The 25,350-nt window shown below is 32.3% G+C and overlaps 3 protein-coding genes across 3 annotated transcripts; 2 read left to right on the top strand and 1 right to left on the bottom strand.

The window, feature by feature from the left end:
* Nucleotides 1-6,526: 6,526 nt before the first annotated feature.
* On the top strand, nucleotides 6,527-13,050 carry LOC114195661 (peptidyl-prolyl cis-trans isomerase FKBP62-like). Its single transcript, XM_028086207.1, has 12 exons — nucleotides 6,527-6,832; nucleotides 6,906-7,241; nucleotides 7,786-7,866; nucleotides 7,971-8,051; nucleotides 8,510-8,704; nucleotides 9,265-9,354; nucleotides 9,769-9,944; nucleotides 10,174-10,296; nucleotides 10,397-10,543; nucleotides 11,725-11,852; nucleotides 11,956-12,076; nucleotides 12,792-13,050. Exons 1-12 carry the CDS (start codon nucleotides 6,661-6,663, stop codon nucleotides 12,876-12,878), a joined length of 1,737 nt encoding a protein of 578 aa, XP_027942008.1. The 5' UTR covers nucleotides 6,527-6,660; the 3' UTR covers nucleotides 12,879-13,050.
* Nucleotides 13,051-14,835: 1,785 nt separating this feature from the next.
* Nucleotides 14,836-21,365, top strand: LOC114194395 (WD repeat-containing protein PCN-like). Its single transcript, XM_028084582.1, has 11 exons — nucleotides 14,836-15,140; nucleotides 15,247-15,381; nucleotides 15,691-15,997; nucleotides 16,094-16,157; nucleotides 16,376-16,489; nucleotides 16,634-16,796; nucleotides 17,852-18,005; nucleotides 18,234-18,826; nucleotides 19,543-19,724; nucleotides 20,078-20,359; nucleotides 20,833-21,365. The coding sequence occupies exons 1-11, from the start codon at nucleotides 14,979-14,981 to the stop codon at nucleotides 21,137-21,139; spliced, it is 2,463 nt and encodes an 820-aa protein (XP_027940383.1). The 5' UTR covers nucleotides 14,836-14,978; the 3' UTR covers nucleotides 21,140-21,365.
* Nucleotides 21,366-22,503: 1,138 nt separating this feature from the next.
* LOC114193792 lies at nucleotides 22,504-24,094 on the bottom strand. Its single transcript, XM_028083732.1, has 4 exons — nucleotides 23,337-24,094; nucleotides 23,170-23,250; nucleotides 22,971-23,046; nucleotides 22,504-22,888 (listed from the first exon to the last, which is right to left on the bottom strand). Exons 1-4 carry the CDS (start codon nucleotides 23,697-23,699, stop codon nucleotides 22,863-22,865), a joined length of 546 nt encoding a protein of 181 aa, XP_027939533.1. The 5' UTR covers nucleotides 23,700-24,094; the 3' UTR covers nucleotides 22,504-22,862.
* Nucleotides 24,095-25,350: the final 1,256 nt, after the last annotated feature.

The raw sequence follows: 25,350 nt of genomic DNA, 5'->3' as shown, positions 1-25,350 counted from the left end.
TTTTCTTCTAAAATGGCATTCTTTATTTTTATTTAATTTTTCTCATAAATGTTTCTTTTACGTTTTTTTTTTTCACATTCGAGAATGTTTATTTTTATATTTGTTAAGAAATCATAATAAATATTATTATTTTTTGGGTATGTTTTATTATGTAGGAATTTTATATTTGTCATATGAGGGTGAGTAAGCTATTTTTCAATCTCTATTATAACTATTAATTTTTTTCTCATTTTTAATTATTTCATGATGAATTTCTTTTTAAAAAATATGAAAATTTAACTACACATATTTTTTTCGAAATTCCAGTTAACTGCATGCGGGGAAATATAAAATCATATCTCAAAATAAACACTCTGATATTCAAACTGTTATCCATTTCCCAAATAAAAAAATGATATATTAACATGAATATGTTTAGACAAACTTTTTTTATAAAGAATTTTATGACAAAACAAGTAGATTTTTTTTTTCGTAAAAGTTAATTTATACATAAACTAATTTCTAAAAGCTACCTAATATAAATTTTATAATTTTTTAGTTATAATTTATATATAATCTAATTTCAATTTATAAAAGAATATTTTATTTCTTTTGATATTTTTCTTTCTGAAAGCCCTTTCACAAAAATTGTCTTTTAAATCGTAACATTTTTTTGGTTGATACACAGACTGGTTTTCTTTTTGTTATATTGACTCTTAAAATTCTAGATTCAAATTCTCCTGCATTAAATATTATTTAATGCATTAATATCTTAGAATATTCACTCATATAGGTTTATTTTATATGAAAATATTCTGGAAATTATTAAGTATTATTATAGAGTTGAAATCACTGTTAAAACTTTACAAAAAGTTCATTTTTTTATCCTTCCATATTTAATATGAGATGTTTTTCTTAATCTCAAGTAAGATATGTGTATAAAATGATATTAAATGTTGTAATGAATACCTAATTATTTATCTTATAAGAGTGTTATTTATAATAAATTTATGAATTTTTACCCAATTGGACCTAAACTGTATAATTTTTTTGTTAATTTGTTTAGGATTCCTAATCCATTTTATACTTTAACCTTACTAATTATATTAACTGAGATATTTTTGCCGACATAATACCACTTTATCTAGTTGGAAACAATCTCGGTCATATAATACACTAATTATTAACTATGATAGGTTAGTTAATTCAATATTGAAAAATGGCTACAAAAAAGTATATTATTTAAGTGAGATAATTTACAAAAATTATCAATAATGAAATGAACAACTTTTAACAGAATAATGTGAAGATTTTACATTTTAGAAATATAATTAATATTAATAAAAAAATTAAACGACTTGTTAGTTATACTTTAGACGGTTCTGAAATTATTTTCTTATCCGACTACATCAGTGGAGTGGGCTCATTTGTTGGGCTGTGCTACTACTACTGTTTCCCTTGAGTTGAAACTTGAGGAATTGATATTCACACCCTGCAAGTTTTAAAAAAACTATTCTATTTAAAAACTATTTTTTATAACTGAAATTGTTTAAAAAGTGCTACTTGACATTGTTAAACAAATTATAGCAATTAATTTTGGTAATGTACAAAAAATAAGAGAAGAAAAATTAATAAGATAAAGTAAAAAGACTAAGATTGATAAAAGGAAGAGAGCATGAGGGTTGAGTTTTTCATGTTCTGGAACAACAATTTAATTACATTAATGTATATGTGTGGATGCATGGATGGTAGAAAACACAGAAGAGAGTAGTCTGGATAATGATGATAAATGAAAAGAAATTTTAATTATAATTTAAGTGGATTGTAAAATTTAGTATTTTAATTTATTTTTATTAAAATAATATTTATAAGTTTTATATTTTTTAATTGGATGATTTTTTTTTCTAGTTTGACCTTTTATTATATCATGATTCCTTACTTATTTATAAAGAAAAAATAAATAACGATATAATTAAAAATGGATTTATTTGAATTTTATTGATAAAAAATCATTCTATTAAATATTTAAAAATTTATATTTTTTAATTGAGTTTTTATGATGCGATGACACAAATATTTGATTTTACAATCTCAAACACACTAATTTGAATAATAACAAAAGATAAAATCTTAATTATCTATAGATAATATTAAATTTTTTGTATCTTTATATTATTGTAACACTTCACACTAGTAGAGTCATGTTACATTATAAGGTGTATCAAATAGCACCAATAATAAAGTAGTATAAAGTCTAAATATCGTTTTCTCAATATATTTGTTTAATATTTTACTACTTTCGTAATTTACACTCAATTAGACAACAAAGTTTAAAGAAATTTTTATTTTATTTTAATCAAATAGTTTGTGTGCAAGAGAAATTTAACATAAAGTATTTATAATTGTCAAAAACTATACTTCATTGACTCAATTCTTATGCATTTTCAAACATCTAAATTTCAATTTCATTATAAAATTAACTCACAAGTGTACTTAAATCCTATCCTATATACTTTTGACATGTGATAACTTATCAAAGTTCAATCTTTTGGATCATCAATAAGTGAAATCATGTATTTTAACACTAATGAAGAAAGCTCTAGGGGTGCAATAAGGGTTTAGCCCCACAGGTCAGCCCATAGGCCTGTAAAAAATATGTGGGGTGGGCCGAGACATTGAACCTGTAGGCCCACTAAAACCCAATCGGCATAATCTGTGACCCACGCAGGTTGACCCGCGTAAAAAAACTTGTACTTATGTATCAGTTACTTTCCTTTTGAACTTCTGCATGAATGTTCCAAAATTTTGCATGACTGAAAAAAACAAGTATTATGTATTTTTAATGTGCTAAAATTTGAAAAATACATGGTGTATGTCAAAGTACAAATATGAATACGATGGACATGTTGAATTATTAATTTATCATCAAACTTTCCAACATCTTTGCTTAATTTTGTTAACTTATTAGAGTTTTTCAATTTGTTGAACATTAAAAGTTTTATCATAAGATTTATTTATTTTTTTTAAAAAAGACTAGCCTGCAAGCGCACATTTATGCTGGGCGGGCAAGACTTTTCAGCCCACGTTAAAAATGTAGGGTTGGCCTGTCCGGATCGCATTTTGTGAGCCAAGTGAGGGTCTGGCCTAAACGTGTCGGGCCAATCCACATTGCCACACCTATAAAGTTTTATTCCTTTATACAATTTAGGTACTTTATTTTAGTTATAGGTTAAATAAATATTTTCCAAAATCTCGAGAATCACAATCAAGTCATGGGTTTTCAAGCCACATTAAGTTTAGAAATCAAATACTAACATTAAATTGGGAAATCATATGTATTAAGCTCACAAAATATCCAGAAAATCAGTTTATTACATCTAATATCAATATAGAGGCTTAACTCTCCACAATGTAAAATCCATGGTTTAAAAAATTGAATAATAAGAAATAAATTACAACATAGATCAGAATCAATGCATCTTCCAAGCTTCTTGGTAGCTACTCCACACTCTAGTGGTGCCTTCCATTTGCATATTTACCTCCAATTTTGTGACCTATTTTTCTTCTAAACCCAAAAAAGACAATACCCATGGATAAGGATGAAGACCCATAGAAAAAAGAGAAAACTTTCCAACAATCTAATCAACCAGAAAAAGTTTCCTCTTAACACCGTAATTTCTAAAATTATTTAATAAACTTATAATTATTTAAAAATATAAATAAAAGATAAAAATAAACAATAAAAAATATGATAGTGTCAATTATTAAAATACTTTACTAATATTGGGTATTTCAAAATTTGGTATCAGAGAAAAAAAAACTATTAATGTATTCAAGTATTTCTCAAAAAAATTGTATTTATAACGTAAAAAACTGAATATCATATTTTTTAGACCATTACTACTTTTAATTATTTTGTAAGTCTTTACAATTATTAGTTCACCTTTTATAAAATTATAAATTTTATATTTTTTATATCTTATTTATAAAACAATACAAATTTTCAATTAGTTTTTAGTACCGCATCAAACAATTAAAAATGAAACCCACATTTCTTATTGTACATGGGAAAACTATCACATTTTTGTTGATAATTTGACCTTTTGGCTAAAATATGTTTAGAATAAGTTGAAGTACTGAGATACTTTGTAGATTTATTTTGCATAGATTCGTGTAAAAAAAAAAAAGAAAAAAGAAAAATTGGTTTACCTATTTTGCAGAAGACAATCTCCAAAACATTCACTTAATGGCTTGTAAGTTGATTTTATTATTATGATGCCCGGCCACCATAAAAAAAATATGAAGAATAAAATACTCAGTTGGTCGTGGTTGTTTACCAGAATCTTAATTTAGTTATCATATTTGTATTATTCTCGATTAGGTTTATATTTTTGTAAATAAGTAATAATTAGGTCCTTCTCGTTAGTATTGAACTAACACTGTTAAGTAGATATCATGTATTATCTCCTCATTTTTTTTGAATTTTTTGAATTTTTTTAAATTTTTTGAATTTTTTATTATTTAAAAAAATATTTATACACTCCAAATTTAGATCAAATATTACTTTTATATAATGTTATTTTTATTTTTATTAAATATTTTAATAATATTAAGTGTATTTAATATTAAAATTTTAAATATATTTATTTTAATTTGTTATAAAATTGTTTTAAAATTTTAGATTTGAATTTATAAAATTGTTATTTTTAAGTCATCTCTAAAAAATTGTTGATATTTAATGTTATACAAATATTTCGAATATAAATTTATAAATTTATAAATTTATAATTTTAAAATAAAATTTAAATAAAGTTTAATATAAAATATAATTTTAAATAAATTTAATATTATTTAAAATATGTAATAGAAATATCACTTGTAATAAAAATATCATCATAACATCTATATAAAAATTAAATTTGGAGCACATGAAATTGAAAAATTTTAAAAATATTTGGGACTGAAATCAAATCAAATTAACAAATACGAGGACTAAATTGAAATTCATATAATAATTTGACATGTTAACTATATTAGATTGACACGTGACACACTACAAGTGACACAGTGGTATAACTATTTTTTAAAAAAAATTAAAAAAAAATAAAAAAAACAAAAAAAAAACGAGGAGTTGATACGTGACACTTACTTAATGGTGTTAATTTCATACTAACAGGAATGACCTAATTTTTATTGATTTATACAAATGTGGACTTAATTGAGACTAATAAAGATACGAAGATCAAATTGAGATTTTGGTAAAAAACGAATTAACGGATTATTTTAACCTCTTCTATATAAACTTATCTTCAATATTTCTTTTAAGGATTTTTACTTTTTGCATCTTCACAATTTCTCTGTGCACCCAATTTCAAAATTATAATTTTGTCTTCCAGGAAGTGACTCCTCTGAACTATGTATTTTGAAAACTTTCCGAAATAAGTTTTTTCAAAATTTTGGGAACAAAACTTCGGAATTAAATTTTTTTAAATGATATTTTTAGAACACGATTTACGAAACCGAATTTTTGAAATATATTAAATATATTTTAAAATATTTGTTTTAAATGGGACTTTTGGAAAAACTTTCCAAACTCATAAAATTTCTTCCGGTACGCGTGTTTTTAATATACCCGGACATAAAATATATTCTAAGATTTTTTTTTTCAGAAGATATGAAATATGTTTTAAAAAAATTCAAAATTGCTTTTCTTCTTCTTTTTGCAGTAATGATGCTTTGAGACAATGATAAAATTTGTAATAATAATTGTGTGGTGTAATAGTGAAACAAGTGTCATCTAAAGCGATTTGCAGCCCAATCAATTTAAACCAAATAAACAAACTCATAAACTTAAGAATCAACTGTTTCATAAAATAATAATTACATTTACAATAATAAAACCATACCAAACATAAAAATAAAAAGCATAATTTACTAAACACATATAACTGTATTGTACTTTATGTATCACATCCTTACACATAAAATTAAAATCAATTTTATTAATACAACTTAAATTTAAAAAATGTCTATTAAGTTTTTAATTTATTTTAAAAAAAATTATAATGACGCATAAGAGGACTAAATTAAAAAAAAATTGCAGGTTATCTAAAAAAATGTTGGATGATAACAACACAAAATTATTAGATAATTCAGAGAACATATCCATTTGACACTTTGAACATGATTTAGCTTCTTTCATTTTTTTTAGAAATTTATCCATAAATTCAATAAAAAAATGCACCATTTTAAGGTTTTGAGCCACGCAAGGTACTTTTTATGAAAACAAAAATCAATTTTGTTTTATATTTTTACATAAACACGTGATGATAATGAATTACTGATGATGTAAAAAAGGAAGAGATAGGTAATTAAGATATTTTGAGAGGTAATAGTTGAAAATCTGTAGAAATTTAATTTTGTGTTTGAAAAATACTTTTTTTTGGAAAATATTTAAAAATTTGATTTTTATGGTAAATTTTTAAAAATAATTTTGTAACTGTTCTTAATAAATTATTGTTCATTTGCCTATTTTGGTAGCCAACTTTTTTGCATTTGAGGATTATTGTGTTCCTAACATCTCGCTCACTCATTCAGTTGAGGAAGAACACTTTGTGGTTTTTGTTGTTATAAATTGTAATAATCCAAAGATTGTTCGAGAAAAGACCAGAAAAGGGAAAGATGGTGGTGCTGTCGTCGGAGGAGGATGAATTCGACGAGGAGCCCGGCGAGGTCATCGAATCGGCGCCGCCGCAGAAGGTGGGGGAAGAGAGGCAACTCAGAGGTTTCAAGAAGAAGCTTCTCAGACACGGACACGGTTGGGAGACCCCTAACTTCAACGACGTCGTAACAGGTTAGTCACCACCACCGGCCACCGTGGCTCTATTTTTTTACATTCTATCGATATAAATTAGTTATCAATGCAGTTCACCGTGTTGGAGGAACATTGGTCGACGGAACGGCGTTGGGTTCTTCCACTAGAGACACGGATCAACCCTTGACGTTTACTCTCGGCAATGGTGACGTTCCTGGGTTGGACCGTGGGATTACGAGTATGAAGAAAGGGGAGGTGGCATTGTTCACGTTACCTGCAGATGGTGAAGGTGATGTTTGGCGTGATTCCGACTCTGTTGTGCAGTTTGAGGTCGAACTCCTTTCGTGGATGAGGGTGGTGTATGTATGCAAAGATGGTGGAGTTATCAAGAAAATTGTGGAGAAGGGGAGTGGGAACGACCGCCCTTCTGATCTCGATGAAGTGCTTGGTAGTATTCTACCACTACCTTGTTGTGCCTGTTTATGCTTCTTTCTTTTTCCTTGCATCAATTGAACATATCACTAAGTAGAGAGTTGTATGTTAGAATGTGATTTTCACAGCCACCGAGTATGTCGATCAACTGAGACACAGTTAGTTTAATTAGTGGTCTGGAGATTAGGTTTGAGTTTGTAACTGTGGTTTAAATATTTCAAGGAGAGTTATTTGGCTCTTGGTTGTGGTGTTATGATTTTTTATTGTGGAGGATACCAAAAAGAATAATCTAACTTCCATATTTTGTTGGTGTACAGATTTTTAACTATATTAACTTAGTAATAATGGGCTTAGATAAGTGGATATTTCGAAAAGGTAGTATTCTTATGGCATGTGGTGATCCATGATCAGATGGCAGTGTTAACAATCTTTACAATAGGGCATTTTAATTAAGTTCCTATAGTTGCACATTTTGATGTTTTTTGTAGCCGTATTGCTCTGGGCATGCAGTGAAAATTTTGTCAGCTAATTAGTTTGTGTTGGATATTTTGCCACTGCAGTGAAGTATCAGGTGGCACTAGTTGATGGCACCGTTGTTGAAGAGACACCTGAAGGAGGAGTTGAGTTTTACGTGAAGGATGGTATGTTGTTCACGTAGCTCTCTCTCTTAGATTTCATGTAATAGGGAGTATAGTTTCATTTTTCATCTCACAGTTTGTTTGACTAATAATGGTGCTGGTTGAAGGTCATCTTTTTCCGATTTTGCCAAAAGTGATCATGACTATGACGAGGGGAGAAAAGGCCGAATTAATTGTCCAACCTCAGTGTATGTTTTTTGCTCCTCTCACCTGCCTAAATTTCCATATTTTGTCTTTTCTGGTAATCAGATGAATGGTTTTTTGTATTGGCCTATATTTCCTCATTTTGTTGAGAGTTGGGACACATCAAACTTTGGTCTCAAAATAGGAGCCTGATTTGTGTAACAATCCCTGTAATCCATTGAAATGTTTATGCTTCTCTCCTAGTCAGTTTTAGTTCGCTAGCACTTTGGTTACTTTTACCATAATATTCCTTGTTAAATAGACCAATGTAGGGAACTGCCCACGTCCAACATTTGGCATAATTCTTTATTATAAACTGGGGTTCACCCGTTTAACCTTATTAGTTTTTACTGCTTCTTTCAAGTTCTGTTTGGAATTACGCTTTTATTCATTATCTTGAGGGGTCTTGTAGTTTGATGACTCGGATGATTAATTTTGAATTTATTTTATTTGGTTACTGCAGATGCCTTTGGGGACACGGGAAGAGACTCTGGAAGTGGGCTCTGTCCAATCCCTCCAAATTCAGTACTGCATGCTAATATTGAATTGGTGTCCTTCAAGCCTGTCATAAATGTTACTGGTGACTCCAAGGTGCTTAAAAAGATATTGAAAGAAGGGGAGGGTGCTTTCACAGCCGACGAGTGTGCACATGTTACTGGTAAAAATTAAAAAAAAACAACACACTCAAGCTAAATAAGCTCAACCACCAGGGTTGAGGGGTTATTAATGTAGTTGACTTGAATCAGAACAGATCTAGAACTGTAAGGATATGGATTGTTGTTGTATGATGTGAGAAGAAATTTCAAATCTATGGTCATGGTCAGATTATAATCTATATTATTAGACTCTTGTGTGACTGTAATTTTTCTATTTCCGATTTCATGCATCTCCTTCAATGTTAAAATTATTAACATATATAAGTAGTAAATCATATAATCTATTGTTACTGAATTGTGATTCTAGTTTTAAATTGAAACACGATAATTTACCAAAAATTGTGATGAAAGAATAATTCAGTTCATACACCTTCTATATTAAAATAATGAGTTGTTGTTGGCTAGTTTCCTGTTATTATTCCCAAATCTAGTGTCGCTTGCTGTTATTGGGGACAGGAGTTAATGTTCTTTTTACCGTGTTATTTGCCCATTCAATTTCAAATTTAAAGGAAAGGAAGAAGGCTCAGTTGAATAATTGCTTTTGATGAAATTCCTATTGCAGTCAGCTTCACAGCTATGCTAGAAGATGGCACGGTATTTGAGAAAAGGAGAACTGGTGAAGAACAACCCTTGGAATTCATAACTGATGAGGGTGAGGTTTTTCTTATCCTATTTTAGCTACACTCTTTTGCACGTTGTTTGTTATAATATGAAAATATCTTATCATAAATATCTTATATTATGCTCTAGGGTTAGTTTCTTAATTTCCTCATCATTTCTTAAGATTGACTATCATCTTTCCTTATGTATTCATGATTTGTTCCCTAATAAGTTAATATTATGAGTAGTATACACAAGGGTTAGTGATCAAATTTTAATGAAAATATCAAACTCATCAAGAAAATGTAAGACGATCTCAATCAGTATTGATTCTTGTGTCCTATAACTAAATCACCATAATTTCAACACATACATTTTCCCCCTTGCTTGGGGATGAACTGAGGATTTTTAGAATTATGACATCAAGGAGGTGATGATAATAGTGTTTTTATTTTGTTGTCTGTAGAACAAGTGATTGCTGGTCTAGATCGAGCTGTGGCTACTATGAAGAAGGGTGAGAGGGCCATTATTTCCATACATCCTGAGTATGCATTTGGAAATGTTGAAGTGAGACGAGATCTTGCTATTGTTCCACCAGGCTCAAATGTAGTCTATGACGTTGAGATGATGGATTTTATCAAGGTAATTAGAAAAAAATCTTCCCCTTGTCAATTTGAAAATGTGAAGAACTTTGTTTTTTCGATAACTATGATGGAAACTTGTATCATTTACCGAAGAGTGGAGAAAACCAAAATGAGTTGCAGTATGATTTGGTTTTTCTTGCTTTGTATAGTTTGTTCGTTAGATACATGTCTTTATGTTTTCTGTGCAGCATTGCTTTCAATACTTCTAACTTTTATCTGATTTAAAGGAAAAAGCACCATGGGAATTGAATAGTAAGGAGAAAATTGAGGTGGCTGGGAGGAAGAAAGAAGAAGGAAATGTACTATTTAAAGGTGGCAATTACCTCCGAGCAGAGAAGAAGTATGAACAGGTAAATCCTTGACTTGTGTTGGTTTTGGGTTTTAAGTTTTATTAAAGATTCCTTTAGTCTGGGACATCTGCCCAATCCATGATACCTTGTTCTCTCTCAGGCAGTTGATTTTCTTAGTGACGATGGATCCTTTGGGTTCGGTGAGCAAAAGCAAGCTGACGCACTGAGAGTGTCATGCTGGTTGAATGGTGCAGCTTGTAGCCTTAAACTTAATGACTTTAGTGGAGCAATCAAACTATGTTCGCAGGTAACAGTCAATAAAGTCATGCATAAGATTTGAACCAGCAATTCTATAAACAGATTGGCTAATTGGAGAGAATAATAACTATGGGTGGGAGAAGTGATAACAAATTGGGATGTAAAGGAATTAAGAATAGTTCTCATCAGGTTCATGATCTGCTTTTTTTTGAATTATATGTTGAGTTTCTTGAAGTATCTGGCTGGTAGGGAGAGAGAAACTATTTCATTCATTGCAAAAAACTGTGAATTGATGGATATTGGAGAAACAGAAATGGAATTTTTCTGTAATTAGGCTTGGTTTTTTAGGGTGTAGCTTCTGCTTAAGTTCCATTCTTCCTGCTGAATTCTTGCTTTCACCTCCTTCTCCCTCTTTTCTTTTAACACTTTAACAGGCTTTCACATTTGTCACTCTTCTTTCCATTACTGTTACATGTCTGGACAATTAAATGTAAAGCCCTGTTTGCATCCCCTTTTTCCTTGTCTCTTGCTCACTCTGGGTCAATAATACACCATAATACGGCTGCTCACCCACACTCCAGTATTACCAGGGTATCTGTATGACTTTATCTATCAATTATATTCTGCTAAATTGTTTCATCTGCTGACGGTGCATAAATGGTTGGTAATGTACTTGTGGAAGGGTCCTTTAACACTTGTGCTGAGGTTTGAGATTTTTCGTGACATATTTTAACAAATATTTTATTATTTTTTTCTGCTAAAGTCACTTTCAATTAAGAGAAGAATCACACTATGTCTTTTCCAATTTCTATATGTAACACAGTATGGGCTTAGAAAATTGTTACATTACCATGTAAAAGTACTGACAAACTTATAGAACAGCCAAAAAGCTAACTAACATACTCCGGTGTCATTAAGCTTCTCACTATCTGAAAATATGGGAGAGGGTAATTGTACACAATGCTTGCAAATATGCAAAGATGTTATTTCCATATTTGAATCCTTGACCAATCGGTCACTAAGGCACAAGAACTTTACCATTCCCTCTGAAGTTATAAAACAGTTAAGAAGTGAAAAAATTCAATATATATTGGAAGCTTATTGTATGCTGATGCTAGAGAGCGCTAACTAGGAAAGGAAGGTTTTGTATCATCTCATCATTCAACATCTAAGATGTAGGCCTAGGTTATAAGAGTAGCTATCACATTGAATTGCTTACTCTTTTCTCAGGTGCTTGATGTTGAATTTTGCAACGTGAAAGCTTTCTACAGACGAGCACAAGCATATATAGAAACTGGAGACTTCCTATTAGCAGATTTAGACATCAAGAAAGCTCTTGTGGCGGACCCACAAAACAGGTACTTAAATAAAGGGGTTGATTCTCCTGAAGAGAGCTTACTGCTAGATTAAAAATGCGTGTGCTCATTACAGAAACATTTTTTTTTTTTTTTCATTTTTCAGGGAGGTAAAGATAATTCAAAAGAAATTGAAGCAACTTCAAGCTGACAAAGACAAAAAAGATGCGAAGCTATACGGAAACATGTTTGCGGGTAAAACAAAGGACTCGTCTATGGCTATAAAGGTAAATATTGTTTAGACTTAACGACGACTCATTTCTGCATGTGTATTTGAATTGAGGAATTCTCGTCTTAAAGTCCCGCATACCTATTCTTTTTGGAGAAAATATGGTAGATGTAGGGTTGGTTGAATGAATTAATAGACACTCTTCAGAAAAAAAGAAAAAAAGCTAAAAAATATGAGAGATAAAATAGTCTAATTTAAGCATGAATTTCATGTAAGGACCTATGGTGATAAGAATATCATAACAGGTTGGACTTATGCTCACTCTTTTCTATTTGATTAAAATTAAAACGTGATTTTGAGACAGTTGAAGGTCCCAATTCCTGCTGTGTGGATCTAGAGTCAGATTGTATGTGTATGGACTAGTGGATTTTTCATCAATGGTCGAAGCTTAACTAGAAGAGGATCTATTTTAGCTCCCTAGGCTCACATTTAATATTGTGGACATTTCTTTGTATCTAATGATTGCTTGGGAATCTATGAAGCTATCGTCGGTGCTACCGAAACATTCAATTTCCTAGTTTGGCTTGATGCATCGGATAAAGAAAGATTTCAACAATTTATATGTTGTCACTGTAGGATTTGTTTATTATTTCTTTCCTTTTTCATTTTGTAGTTCTTAATCTTTGTGGCTTGTTATTATTATATAAACACTCAATGTTCTTGCTTCCACATAAATTTTATTTGTAAATGAAACTCTTACTCTTCGGAAACAGAGACCGAAGGTTGAGAAAGACGATAGGGAAAACGAAGATGGAGCAAGAATGGAAGAGGACACAGTTGCTGATAGCGCAGTGATTTAACAGTTAGTTTGTTGTTGTTGAACCTGTATAGATTATAGTGCAAAGCTTCCATTAGCAAAAATTCGTTGTAGAAGATGGAACTTGCAAATTTAATTCGAACGGTAATCTACATGCTCGAATAGAATACATTAATTTTTACCATCATTTATACCAATTCCAATTAGCATCCAAATCTTGTTTATTTGTTGAAGCATTTATTCTTTATATATCATTAGTTGGCTAACTAAAGAAGGGTCATTATTGGTGGTAACATCACTTTGGTTGGCATAGAATAGCAGAAGACAGTGTTTTTCCTTTGCATGGTTTAACTCTGACAATTGCAGTAATAGGTTGAGTTAGATAGAATCCGTGTCTAATTTGATTACAAAATTATTTAAATTAAAGATAAGAGAAAAATGAAGGAACAATATAAATTAGAAGTAGATTTTATTTTATTTCATTCAATCTACAAGAAAATCATTCAAATATTAAAAGAAAAGTAACATTACAATATACTGGCAGCTTCCTCAAATTGGTGTTGGGGAATATATATTATTATTCATCATGTCTAATTTGGGTACTAAGCATTATGGAAAATATTGAGATTTCAAAATATTTAAAATGTTCGGAATTTTAATTACTTTCAACTATTTTTTTCTTATCTTTAGTAATTTTTTTCTAAAGAAAGAAATTCATTTGAAATTTTTTTTAAAACTCTTATAGTGTGTCTGCTCTATTATTTTAGCTTATTTATTTAAAAAAGTAAGGTGAATCCAACACTTACTGTAAATGTTCTTAAAAAATGATTTTTTTCTTTGAACAAAACTCGAAATACGGTAGACTTTAAAGAAAACTATATTTGCAAAGAATTAAAATATATTTAAGCATACAATAATTAGATAGGGAAAAAATTAATGTTCAGAAAAAAATATTAAATTAATAAACATATTATTAATTTAAAGACTAAAATATTATAAATGTGAAATTTTACAGCATTAAAATATTAATCATTTAATTAATATTTATTTAGAGTTTTTTTTTTCCTTCCAAGAACATGATTTTCAAATGTTTTAAAATTTCTCTTCAAACTAATCTAACTCCGCAAGGAGGCCAAGTAGAATATAATCAAAGATTTCTTCTTCAAATATCAAACATGCACATTATCCGAACAATCGACATATTAAATTTAAATGTTAAGTGTCAAAATTATTACATATATTATGTAATATTAATTGTTATAAATATCTATATTTATATATAAAGATTTTTTTATTTGTGTTCATATTTATTTTTCAATTTTATCATCTAAATAAAATTATTTTAAATTAAAATAAATATTTCATCAATTACAATCTTTAAGTGACTGTTTTTTTAAATTTAACAATTTTTTATTTAATCATTTTTAATTAAAAAATTACCTGTAAAATAAATAAAAATTATTTACAAACCTATTTATAAAAATTATTTATATTTATTTTATAAGTATAACATAATAACAATAATAACAATAATAATAATTTTATTATTTTTTATTATAAAAAAATGAAAGAAAAAAAACGGGCGCATGTATTTTCTTATCGTCTAAGATAAAACAAACTTGGAAGACACAAACATGTACTACTATTACAAATAATCTAATAATTATTTTATCTTATCATTTCATTGCCATCAAACAACTTATTAATAAGTTTTAATAAGTTATCATTACCATTAACCATCTTTTTGATGTACGATCTTATTAGACAAATAATTAGGAAAACCTCTCATAGACCACAAAAATTACTATAGAAAGGTAATTTACTTTTTAAACTATAAGAAATAACTTTTTTCTTAAGTTAATATATTTGACATTTTAAAATAAAAAGATGAAAAAAAAAGTCAGAGAAGCTTGATGGGCCTGAGATACCAAACCCGAAACATATTCGGATCCATTCAATCCAATCCAAGTCCGCGCTTAAACCTCAAAACAAAACCTAACTAATAACTATGGCCGCCTTGGGTTTCTCTTCTACCCTAAACCTCTTTCCCTTTCCCTTTCTCTTTCTCTTCCTCTTCCTCCTCTTCTTCTCTCTCTAAACCACTCTCCAAATTGCGTTGCGCGCCGTTTTGGGGTGAGGCTCCATGGTCGAAACCTACAGGGTAAGGTCCGTCGATTGGAGACCTTCGCCGGTTGTGGCACTAGCCACAACCATCGACGGCGCCCGAGTTGCCGCGGCTCGCCAAGATGGCTCGCTTGAAATCTGGCTGGTTTCTCCCGGCGCCATCGGCTGGCACTGTCAGCTGGTAACCACCTAACTAACTCATAACTTAAGGCGATCCTTTTTTCTCTCGATTCTGTTCTCTGTGAGTGTTTGAGTGAGTTCTGATGCATTGGTTTTGGCAATTGCAGACTATTCACGGAAGCCCTAACGGAAGAGTGACGTCGCTTGTTTGGTGCCCTGGCGGCGTCGACGGAAGCCGTTTGTTTTCGTCCAACGTCGATGGAACGGTTTCTAGGTGGGATCTTTTCAACTTGAAGCAGGAGGTATATCATATAATGGAGTTATCTTATTTGGCAATGATCGAAGCACCAATGTGGACATTTTTACGTGTTTCTTTCTTGCTGTAGAGTGAGGACCAATACTAACTGAAACACCAATTTAGAGACAGTCCTATTCCTCAGAGGGTTAGGTTACGTGTGGTTCTTGGTTGTTTTATTGAATATGTTTTTGGTTTGTTGTGTGGGTAATGTTTAGGGTGTTACGAATGACTGATTTTCTTGTTTTTTTTTTTGAAAGTTGAATTGTTTGAGTTTATTGTGTGGGTTGACTAATTGTACACGTGGTGCTTGCAGACAGTGCTGAAATCTGAAGTCTCAATCTGGCAAATGGCGATGAAGTTTCCTGTAGATGACAAGGTAAATGATGAGAGTAAGGATGGACGTATGGGGATGGTGACCGAAAATGGGAACGGTTTCCATGATTTTGGTGAACATGAGAGCAGTGATAGTGATGATGATTCTCATTCGCCTGGTCCTCTTGAGCGTTCTTATCGGGAGCTTCCACGCGTGGCGATTGGTTTTAATGATGGAAGATTGAGAATCTATGAAATCTCTGACACTGATGAATTTATTCTTGTAAAATCTTTCCCCCTGGTCACAGGTGAGATTTTCCTCGAGTTATTTGTCGTGTAGCAGTTTTCCAATTTGGTATGTGTGTGCCCATTAAGAGTTTGTTTTTTTTTTTTACGGTTTACAGGACGAGTTTTAAGTGTGACTTGGAGTGCCGATGCTAACTACATATATTCAGGAAGCAGTGATGGGTATGTATTGAATTTATGATTGATAAAAAGATCACTGTGTGCGCTGCTAAAGTTGCTTGAAGCTTAGCATCAATTTGTTTTTGTCCTTTATAGAAGCCAAATTGTATGCTCCATTTTGCAAAAAAAAAAAGACTAGATCTATCTAGCAACATAGTCTACATTTTATTAGTGGTGTCCGAGTGTACCCTTATTTATTTTTCTTGTCTGACTCTTAACAGTTTGATTCGTTGCTGGAATGCTACATTGGGCAATGAAGTCTACAGGATTACAGCTGGACTTGGAGGGTTGGGCAGTGGGCAAGAACTTTGCATATGGTCATTACTGTCTTTAAGGTGATAGCATGCTTTGTTGAATTGTCTTTGAATTTACTAATATGAATACATCTGCAATCCACGTACACGATCTTGTTATAACTTTGATGGTAGATTTCTTCCAATTTGCAAACTCTTGTCGCTCATTAGATAGTCATTTTGTAGGAATGGTACACTTGTCAGTGCGGACAGCAGTGGTAGTGTCCAGTTTTGGGACAGCCAACATGGAACCCTCTTGCAAGCACATTCTTTACATAAGGGACATGTATTTGCTCTGGCTGCAGCTCCTACTCATAATAGGGTGTTTTCAGCTGGTTCTGATGGTCAGGTAACACGTTTTATTAGTTGTCAATTCTTGTGAAACCGTAGTAATTCATCTTCGAAGTTGAAATTGGCTTCTTATGTTCGCTTTTGATGTTATTTGGAAACTTACCTTTGACCTCACGCATTATTTTCTTCACACATGTATACGATATTATTTTCACTGTTGTCTTGTCATTGTTGAGGTCAAATTCAAGTAGTGACCGTATATTTTCCTCAGCATTTTTTATCTTGTCCATTAATATGTGGTGTTGCCACATGGAAGTGTATAAGATGTTTTGTTGTTCTCATTGTCCACACACACAAATGCCAAAATGCAAATAATAGTAGAGTTAAATGGTTTAAATAGTATAATGATAAAGAATAAATGAACAGAAATCAGAAGTTGAACCACTAGAGAGGTAGTTCCATTCCATTTTCTTGTGTAGGATGTTTGGCACTTGAAGTAATGAACTTCTTGCCAAGGATCGAAGATGATTGCTATGACCTTTTTGGGTCAATGTGTAGCTGTGCATTTTCGTCAATACAAGATAACAATGATGTTTTCCAAACACTGATATTTATAGTCATTTGGTTTTTGATATTTAGCATTTAGTGTAATTTTGTCATGTGCACTGCGTGCATTGGATGTGTTCGTGTAGGTTAGATAAGCATGATTTAGTGAGACAGTTGAAAAGGAAGATTAAATATACATGTTAAAATAGTGTACAGCTTTAGCTTGGTCTTGTATTTCTACATTTATTCAAAAGCAAGTCATAGTGTTCTCCATTACTTTACAGGAAAATTATTGTATATAGCTGTTTGGTTATGTGTTACCTATGCTGCATCATCTAAGTATGTGTAACTGTTTCTCGAATTGTTCTTGGTCAAGGTCCATTGTTGGTCATATTTTAGGGTGTCTAATTTATTGAGTTCTGAATTTTGTATTCTCTCAAGAGTAATGTCAGCATATGGTTCTGTTATTCTTTATTCATTAATTTTTGAATCAATTAGTGTTATTCCTTACTTTGTCTGTTACAGGTGTGAAGTATAATAATGTTGGTTTAGTTTATTTGTTTGCAGGTTATTCTTTACAAGCTTTCTGATAGTCAGGCAGCATCAGCTGATGATGTCAACTATTCTTCTATGACGAAGAGATGGATCTATATTCACCATGTAAGGTCTCATACACACGACATCAGGGCCCTTTCTGTTGCTGTACCGATAAGTCCTGAAGGTCTATATTTTTTGTTATTTATCCTTCATATATTTATTAGCTTGTTTGGATGAGCTTTTTAAATTTTTTGTTTTAATGAGAAAAATTGAAATAGTTTTCCAGAAGTTCTTTTGAATACCAAAAACAAGTGTTTTTTGCTGTTGAAAAGTTTATCCAAAGAAGCAGTATCTTTAGTTTTTGTTTATATATTTTCCATTTTCTGTTACTTAGCTGTGCTTTTTTGTGTAGGTGATATTAACCCTGAAATTAACCCAGAGAAGAGGATTAAGAGAAGTCGAGGTGCCAGGAAGCCCACTGATTTTAGTTACCATAAGTGGGCTCATTTGGGCGTTCCCATGCTTATATCAGCAGGGGATGACACAAAACTTTTTGCCTACCCAGTCAAAGAATTCACCCAGTTCCCTCCTCACGACATCTGTCCGGCACCCCAAAGGACACCCATTCAACTAGTGCTCAATTCTATTTTTAATCAATCCAAAATGCTTTTAGTCCAATCATCAAAGCACATAGATGTTCATTTGCTACCGCTTAAAAATGTTTCCACCCCTGGGGGCCTTACAAAGACCGAAATAGTTGCTCGAGTCAAGAGTAAGGCATCTCGAAAGATAATTTGCAGCACCATTTCTAATTCAGGGGCGCTCTTTGCATACTCTGATCATAAAAGGCCTAGTCTTTTGGAACTGAGAAGGTGTGAAGTGGGAAAAATCACATGGAATGTTGATAGAAGGGAGCTTCCTCAGAGATTACCATTTGCCCACTCTATGGTTTTTTCTCACGACTCTTCCAAGTTGATAGTAGCAGGTTGCGACAGAAGGATATATGTAAGCCAGTGACATGCTTCATATCTGTTCATAGTTAATTTTGTGTTTTATGTGGAGTATGGTTGCTTAATATTGGAAGATCTTTTTGCTTGTCAGAATTTCTGAACATGTCCAAAATGTGGTTGTTATTAATATTCTTGCCCCTTCTTTGCTTGACCTCGGTTACTTTTTGCACCTAAACCTGAAGATTGTTGTTAGGGAATGTACTTTGTTTGATATTGCTCTACAGATAGGGTCTGTAGTCTGACCCAACTGTGAATCTGCCACATCCTCCTAGAAAAATCTACAGAAGTTTTTCTTTATTATTTGTGATTTATTGAACACTTTTCATTCTGCCTGCAAATGCATGATCAGTTATTGTATAATGTTATTCTTTGCTATACATTGGTTTTCATAGCATGTAGTTTATCTATTGATTAATTTACTTGTCAGTAATTTCCAAATTGTTTTGTTAAAATATTATGATCTTAAGTTGTAAAGATGTATGTTTTGTTGATACTTTTTGCTTTTGAACAATGCCCTCTTCACTTGCAAATGCATGAGTACTTGTTCTTGTTGTTTGCTATATGGTTTCCTAATATATATTGGTTTGTTCAGTTAACTTCTAAGTTTATTTATTGGTTTGTTTGTCAGTGGTTTCCAAATTGTTTTAATTATTATGATCTTAGGCTGTAAAAATTTGTTTTGTTGAAACATAACGGTTTTAAATGCTGTAGGTTGTGGATGTTGTGAAGTCTGAGTTAGTGCATACTTTTACCCCCCGTCGTGAGTCTCAGGATGAGGATTTGCCTCCAACTGAGCCACCAATAACGAGATTGTTTTCTAGTTCTGATGGGCAATGGTTGGCAGCTGTGAACTGTTTTGGGGATATATATGTATTTAACCTGGAGATACAAAGGTGAGGTTTCTAATTTGCTTAATCTTTCCTTTTTAACTCTGGATACCCATTAATGCAATTGCTGCTTCTCTGGAGATAGCTGGTCATTTTATTTTTGATAAGAAATTTGAAAATAAAATAAACTTTTGGGGAGACACAAATAGTTGTTGGACAATCTTCATAAAGCTTTGATTGGACGTTTGCTACTTTTGCCGTGGTAGTTCTGTAGTATAACGTCTTCTGATTAGGTGTTGTAAAATAGCAAAGGGTGTTATTCTTTCTCCTCTTTTGTCGGGTGTGCTTTTCTTCTGGCATTGATTGCATGAATTATTTGATATTGATATCTTGTTGTAATAAACCTGCTTGTGTTGCAGCCAGCACTGGTTCATTTCAAGATTAGATGGCGCCTCTGTTACAGCTGGTGGATTTCCACCCCAGAATGACAACGTTTTGATAGTTACAACATCATCAAATCAAGTGTATGCACTTGACGTAGAGGCCAAGCAGTTAGGGGAATGGTCAAAACGACATACTTTTGCTCTTCCTAGGAGATATCAGGAATTTCCTGGTGAAGTTATTGGGCTTTCATTCCCTCCAGCAGAAGCTTCATCTTCTCCATCGGCAATATCATCTTCGGTTGTTGTCTACAGCTCCAGGTATATGCCTTTTTCTTTTCATTGTTAATACGAAATTGACAACTTCCATTTGTGGAATTATCAATATTTTTTACATGTTATGAGCGCCCTATTACTTTATTACTCGTGCCCCCTTTGTTTTAGGTATTCTTTAAATTATGTTGTTGTGAAGCTTCATATATATATATATACATACTATATATAGAATTTCGTCCTGTTTAGTAATTCCGTGATATACATAGTTTTTTAGATTTGCTCCTACGTTTGTCTCTGTTTTTCCTGATATCTTCAACAAACAGACAGTAATGTGATATCTATGTCTGTGGGTTTCAGACACATGATACATGTAAAGTTAACCCTTAAGTCAGTTGGTTTCAGAATTGTGATATTATTAAACCATTCCTGATTCAAATTAGAACTACGAAATATTTTTGTTTTTCTATTTATTTATTTTTGGATCATTTTCTCATGTTTCAAAATTATTCCATGTTCAGGGCAATGTGCTTGATTGACTTTGGTTTGCCTGTGGAGCAAGATGAAGGTGATATGCTTAACACACAAGATTCAAGGGCTGGGAATTTACAATATTTTAGTGTTAAGAAGGGGACTAAGAGGAAGTTTGAAGTTTTACCAATAGATAAGCCTGTTAGGAGGAACTTTCAAGTTCTACCATTAGAGAATCCTGTTTTATTTTTAGCTCATACGTCAAAAAATTCCTTATTTATAGTAGACAAACCATGGTTGCAAGTGGTCAAGAGTTTAGAAGCCCCACCGGTCCACAGACATATATATGGGACATGAGCTTTAAGCAACTTAGAGAATTGTTCTCAGCTTTGAGGGGATATGATGGGGATAAAAGTCCCTTGTTTTTCTTTTTTGTCTCTTCATGGTTGGGAGGATCTAGAATCGTGTATTGTGTTATCATAATCAATTTTGTTCCATTAGTAATAGCTTCAATTTACATTTTTTTATCTACACAATTTCTGTACTTTTACTCTTGATCAATTCCCAGATTAATTTTGGCTGCTTTTATGTATTATAATCTTGACACTTCTCATGCTACATGATTATTATGTAATTAAAATTTCATATAAAAATAGTTTGTTGTATAAACAAGGACTTCATCAATATGTGTAGTAGGGATAGCTTTCATAACAAGATTTCGGGCGATTTAGTTGTAATTATATCCTTTTAATTTGAAAGTTCTTTTCTTTTCCTTGATTTTCTCTGAAGTATTTTGGAAATTGCATAAAGGCTGTTACACATGCCTAGTGTATTGATCGGATGGAGTAAATAAAGAGTAAACTGAAACTATTTTCAGTAAACTCAAGATGAGTTGTGGATAGGATATACTCGTATGACACATGTAATAAAATTAGAAGAATGTATTTAGTTTTACATCTAATAAATATGTTTAAATTTCTCTAGATATTTAATAGTTGTTCTCGTCATTAAAAACTTGCGTAGGAATTGTGTTTGGGAGAATCTTGAAGCAACTTAATTTTTTATATTTAGAGTTTTGTAGTTGGGTGTATAAGTTGGAAAGCTACGCGAGTGTTCCATGGTTGGCATCGAAAGAGTTGGAAGACTGTAATTTCGAATTAGAATGATTAATTAAATAGTAGAGAATAAAGTAAGAATGACAGGTGAAATAATGTGTTTGTCCGTTTCCAAATATCTGAGTTATTTTGTAGTAGATCCATGCAGTTGGTTGGAGTCTGAGGATATAAAAACTACGAATAAAAGATTTTGTTGGATATCGTAGCAAAACAAAAGTTGAATAATTGTACCGAGTGTTATGAATGGATGAGATTTGAAGTGGGATAGTTTTCAGAAGGTGGTGGGGCTGTTCCGAAAATGAAGGTTGGCTTTTGGTTGGATTTGGATACATTGTCCATTTGGGGTGTGAAGTTAAGTTACCTTGCCACATTTACCCACCCAAAGTGGTTGTGAGCTAGGCTGGCACTGGCTGTGGCTCAACTTAATAAAGTGGGTCACTACTCATTACTAGGCCTTTGGATTTGATATATGCTAAGTTCATGGTGGTGAAGTGACTTTTCCTTTTCCTCTGCCTCTCTTCCTACCTAGCTGTGTTCAGTGGTGAATTAGTTAATTCAGTTTTGTTTTGTGTTTATTATTACTGGAGAAAAAGGAAGAACAGTGAATACCATATGAGGAAGAGTTTGTGAATAGTATCAAAAGAACACGACCTGGGAGGTCCCAGAGATGCCTGCCACTAATGACAACAAAAGAAAATGGAGGACACAAACCTTATTCAGTTTCCTATATTCTCTTAGGTTGCTCCCAATACCATAGGCAGCAGTAGCATACGAGCACATTAAAAAAAAAGGGGTAAAATTACAACATAAGAGCTTTTCTTTTTTAAAATATTTTGAAAAAAAAAGGAGTTCCTTTTGCCTTTGCCAGACATTGAGTAGCTTCTCTCCTTTGACATCCATTCTTCTGGTCTCTCTTTCCACAGCAATGCAGCAACAACAGTGACAAGGGCTACATCAAAGTAAACTCATTTCCCTTCTTCATCAAAACCACCTGATCAGAACACATAACAAAACCCTTGTTAGCATATTTTCCCATCACTCCTCTCTCACTAACAAAACATAATGATCTTCACCTTCTTCCTCTGACCCAAGTTTTCCAGCTAGAGACCTCTCCAAGAAACTGAAGTGCTTCTGGAATTTTGTCTTTTTCTGCACAGATCAATAAATTTAGCTCAACGCAATCAAAATTTTCCATGCAAAGGCCTAATGCTTTTACTTATAACATAACAGAAAAATTTGACAAAATAATCAGCACTAGAACTTGAGTTGTACCTTTATTCTTGTCGCAGATACGCATTGAGAAAAATCCAATGCACTCTCCACTTCTCCATTCCCGGGGAAACTCTCTTGCTTCTGCTCAACAACAAAAGAACCAACTCATTAGCAATTTTTTTTTTGACTGCTAAGCAGAAACCATTGGCGCATACAGTGAAATTAACCTTGTTACTCTCCACGGGATAGTTGAAAAACGGAGAGCTTGCAGTGTCATCGAGAGGTGAAGACTGTTGACTTCTGCCATATTCTTTGACCTTCTTCTCTTTGGTTGTAGAAGAAAGGCAAGGATACCAATTCTGACAACAGTATTCGTTATCATAATGTGGAGGCCCAGAAGAAGCATCAGACACCATGGACAAATCTTCCTCAGACTCCTCCTCCATTCTTCCTCCCTTTCCTTCATCCTCCACCACCCCACTTCTCCTCTGCAAGTAATTTTCAGAAAGAGAAGATTGGTCCAAATAATGGGTCCAACCGGATTCACTACCACTACTGTATTGTGAAGCAGAAGATATATGATAATCCATTCAACCCTTTTTCTTTCTTCTATACTACAACCAGACACCAAGGTTGGTGTTGTTTTTATAGATGTTCAATCTGTCTGTCTGATACGAAATATGATCAAGTGAAAGATGAAAGATGAAAGATGATATAGTAGTGGTAGAGAACCTAGACTTGTGCTTCTTCTTATGTAGTTCTTCTTCTGAGCAGAAGAAAGAAAAGGAGTAAAAGGAGGATTGATAAAAAAAATAATAAGAAAGAGAGAGGAATTGCCTAAGAATTGTAAACTGGTTCTGTCCTTTTGCACAATCCTTTCGCCTTCTTATTTTATCTTTATGCGAATGAATCAATATTGCCAGTTGGCCTTGTGAACGTGTGTGTACGAGAGTGTCTGGTAGTGAAAGAGTGAGAGAATGTGATAAGGCGAGAGATTATGATTTATGGCACCATTGCATTGCATTGCATTACTTTGCTCCCATCAAAACATAGTGCTGTCCTTTCAGGACAAAAGTTAATCTTAATTTGGCCAAGTCACAACTAATGATACTTTAATGATTAGATTTTTGTTTCTATTAATGGTTACTACCCTCGCAATTTGACTCCACAATAAATGCACTCTGCTCCCTCTCCTTTCTTCTTCCACACCCTCAAATATTGTGCTTGCTTTGCAACAACCAACAAACCACACTTTCTCACTTCATTTATATGTGTCTCACCCACCAATCAATATTTAACTCTCAACTCATCTCAGGGAGCTCAGAAAGTACTACTTACAACATGACATGCCACACCACAAAGTTTTAGGACCCTTTACAATTTCTTAAGTTTTAATGTGGAACTGTCTCAAATCAAGTCATTGTTTAGTTTAGTTTGGTTATTCATTTTGACATAAATTACCATCTTCAGTACCTGTTTCTTCTCTCGTACTACAACTTCCATAAATGTAAGTCTCCTCATAGAGCTAGACACACCCACGTTTCATTGAAAGAAACCACTAATGAGCACCTGATTTGAATGTGTCACTAATAACAACCATCTCTGCTTACAATAAAATATAGCATGTTACTTGATTTCTGTCTTCTCTTTAGTCACAAGTCATGTTTTCTGGGAAACATCACAATTGTTCACTAAACAACATTTTAGTGACATTAGGATATCATTAATCATGCATGTATCTGCATAATGAAAGATGAAAGTTGATTTGAGTTAAATCTAAGTAGACCCTTAGTCTAAAAAACACATTGAAGTGCAAAAATGTTAGCCGTGTGGTATCAGAGTTTCCCCTATAAAGATAATTGAAAGTTACGTGAGAGTGAAATTTAATGCAGAAAGTGAACCACTCAAGGGTTGAGAGGACAGTGTAGAAAAGAAAAAGCATGAGGATGGTAGGGAGTTGATGGAGTACAATTCAGATTCAGAAATGGCACACAGGTACAATTTGCTCTTAGTGACAAAAACTCACCTCGTCCAAATGGTAGAAAATCCATATAGTACTTAGGACAACACCATACCCCACTCAGTGGAGAAAATATTGTCACATTTGGGTAACATTAGCCTTCAAATCTGATATGTATGTAGCTTATTGTATGTACCAGTACTATGCAATTCAAACCATTCAAACCATTCAACAGTAAAAAAACAAACAAACAAACAAACACTTGTTTAGAATCAATCAAT

The sequence above is a fragment of the Vigna unguiculata genome, chromosome 8 (assembly GCF_004118075.2).
Source record: "Vigna unguiculata cultivar IT97K-499-35 chromosome 8, ASM411807v1, whole genome shotgun sequence".
Classification (NCBI taxonomy): Eukaryota; Viridiplantae; Streptophyta; class Magnoliopsida; order Fabales; family Fabaceae; genus Vigna; species Vigna unguiculata.
Note: the sequence above shows the minus strand (reverse complement) of the source record. Positions and strands in the feature narration are given on the sequence as shown.

What these genes read in the sequence shown, in the direction of transcription:
- LOC114195661 (XM_028086207.1), top strand. Translation starts at nt 6,661, where the DNA reads ATGGTGGTGCTGTCGTCGGAGGAGGATGAATTCGACGAGGAGCCCGGC. An exon ending in TGAGTTTTACGTGAAGGATG is followed by an intron (nt 7,867 to 7,970) that starts GTATGTTGTTCA and finishes TGCTGGTTGAAG; the next exon opens with GTCATCTTTTTCCGATTTTG. An exon ending in AGATGATGGATTTTATCAAG is followed by an intron (nt 9,945 to 10,173) that starts GTAATTAGAAAA and finishes TCTGATTTAAAG; the next exon opens with GAAAAAGCACCATGGGAATT.
- LOC114194395 (XM_028084582.1), top strand. Translation starts at nt 14,979, where the DNA reads ATGGTCGAAACCTACAGGGTAAGGTCCGTCGATTGGAGACCTTCGCCG. An exon ending in CAGCTGGTTCTGATGGTCAG is followed by an intron (nt 16,797 to 17,851) that starts GTAACACGTTTT and finishes ATTTGTTTGCAG; the next exon opens with GTTATTCTTTACAAGCTTTC. An exon ending in GTTGCGACAGAAGGATATAT is followed by an intron (nt 18,827 to 19,542) that starts GTAAGCCAGTGA and finishes TAAATGCTGTAG; the next exon opens with GTTGTGGATGTTGTGAAGTC.
- LOC114193792 (XM_028083732.1), bottom strand. Translation starts at nt 23,699, where the DNA reads ATGGATTATCATATATCTTCTGCTTCACAATACAGTAGTGGTAGTGAA. An exon ending in ATCCCGTGGAGAGTAACAAG is followed by an intron (nt 23,251 to 23,336) that starts GTTAATTTCACT and finishes GTTGTTGAGCAG; the next exon opens with AAGCAAGAGAGTTTCCCCGG. An exon ending in ACTTGGGTCAGAGGAAGAAG is followed by an intron (nt 22,889 to 22,970) that starts GTGAAGATCATT and finishes TGTTCTGATCAG; the next exon opens with GTGGTTTTGATGAAGAAGGG.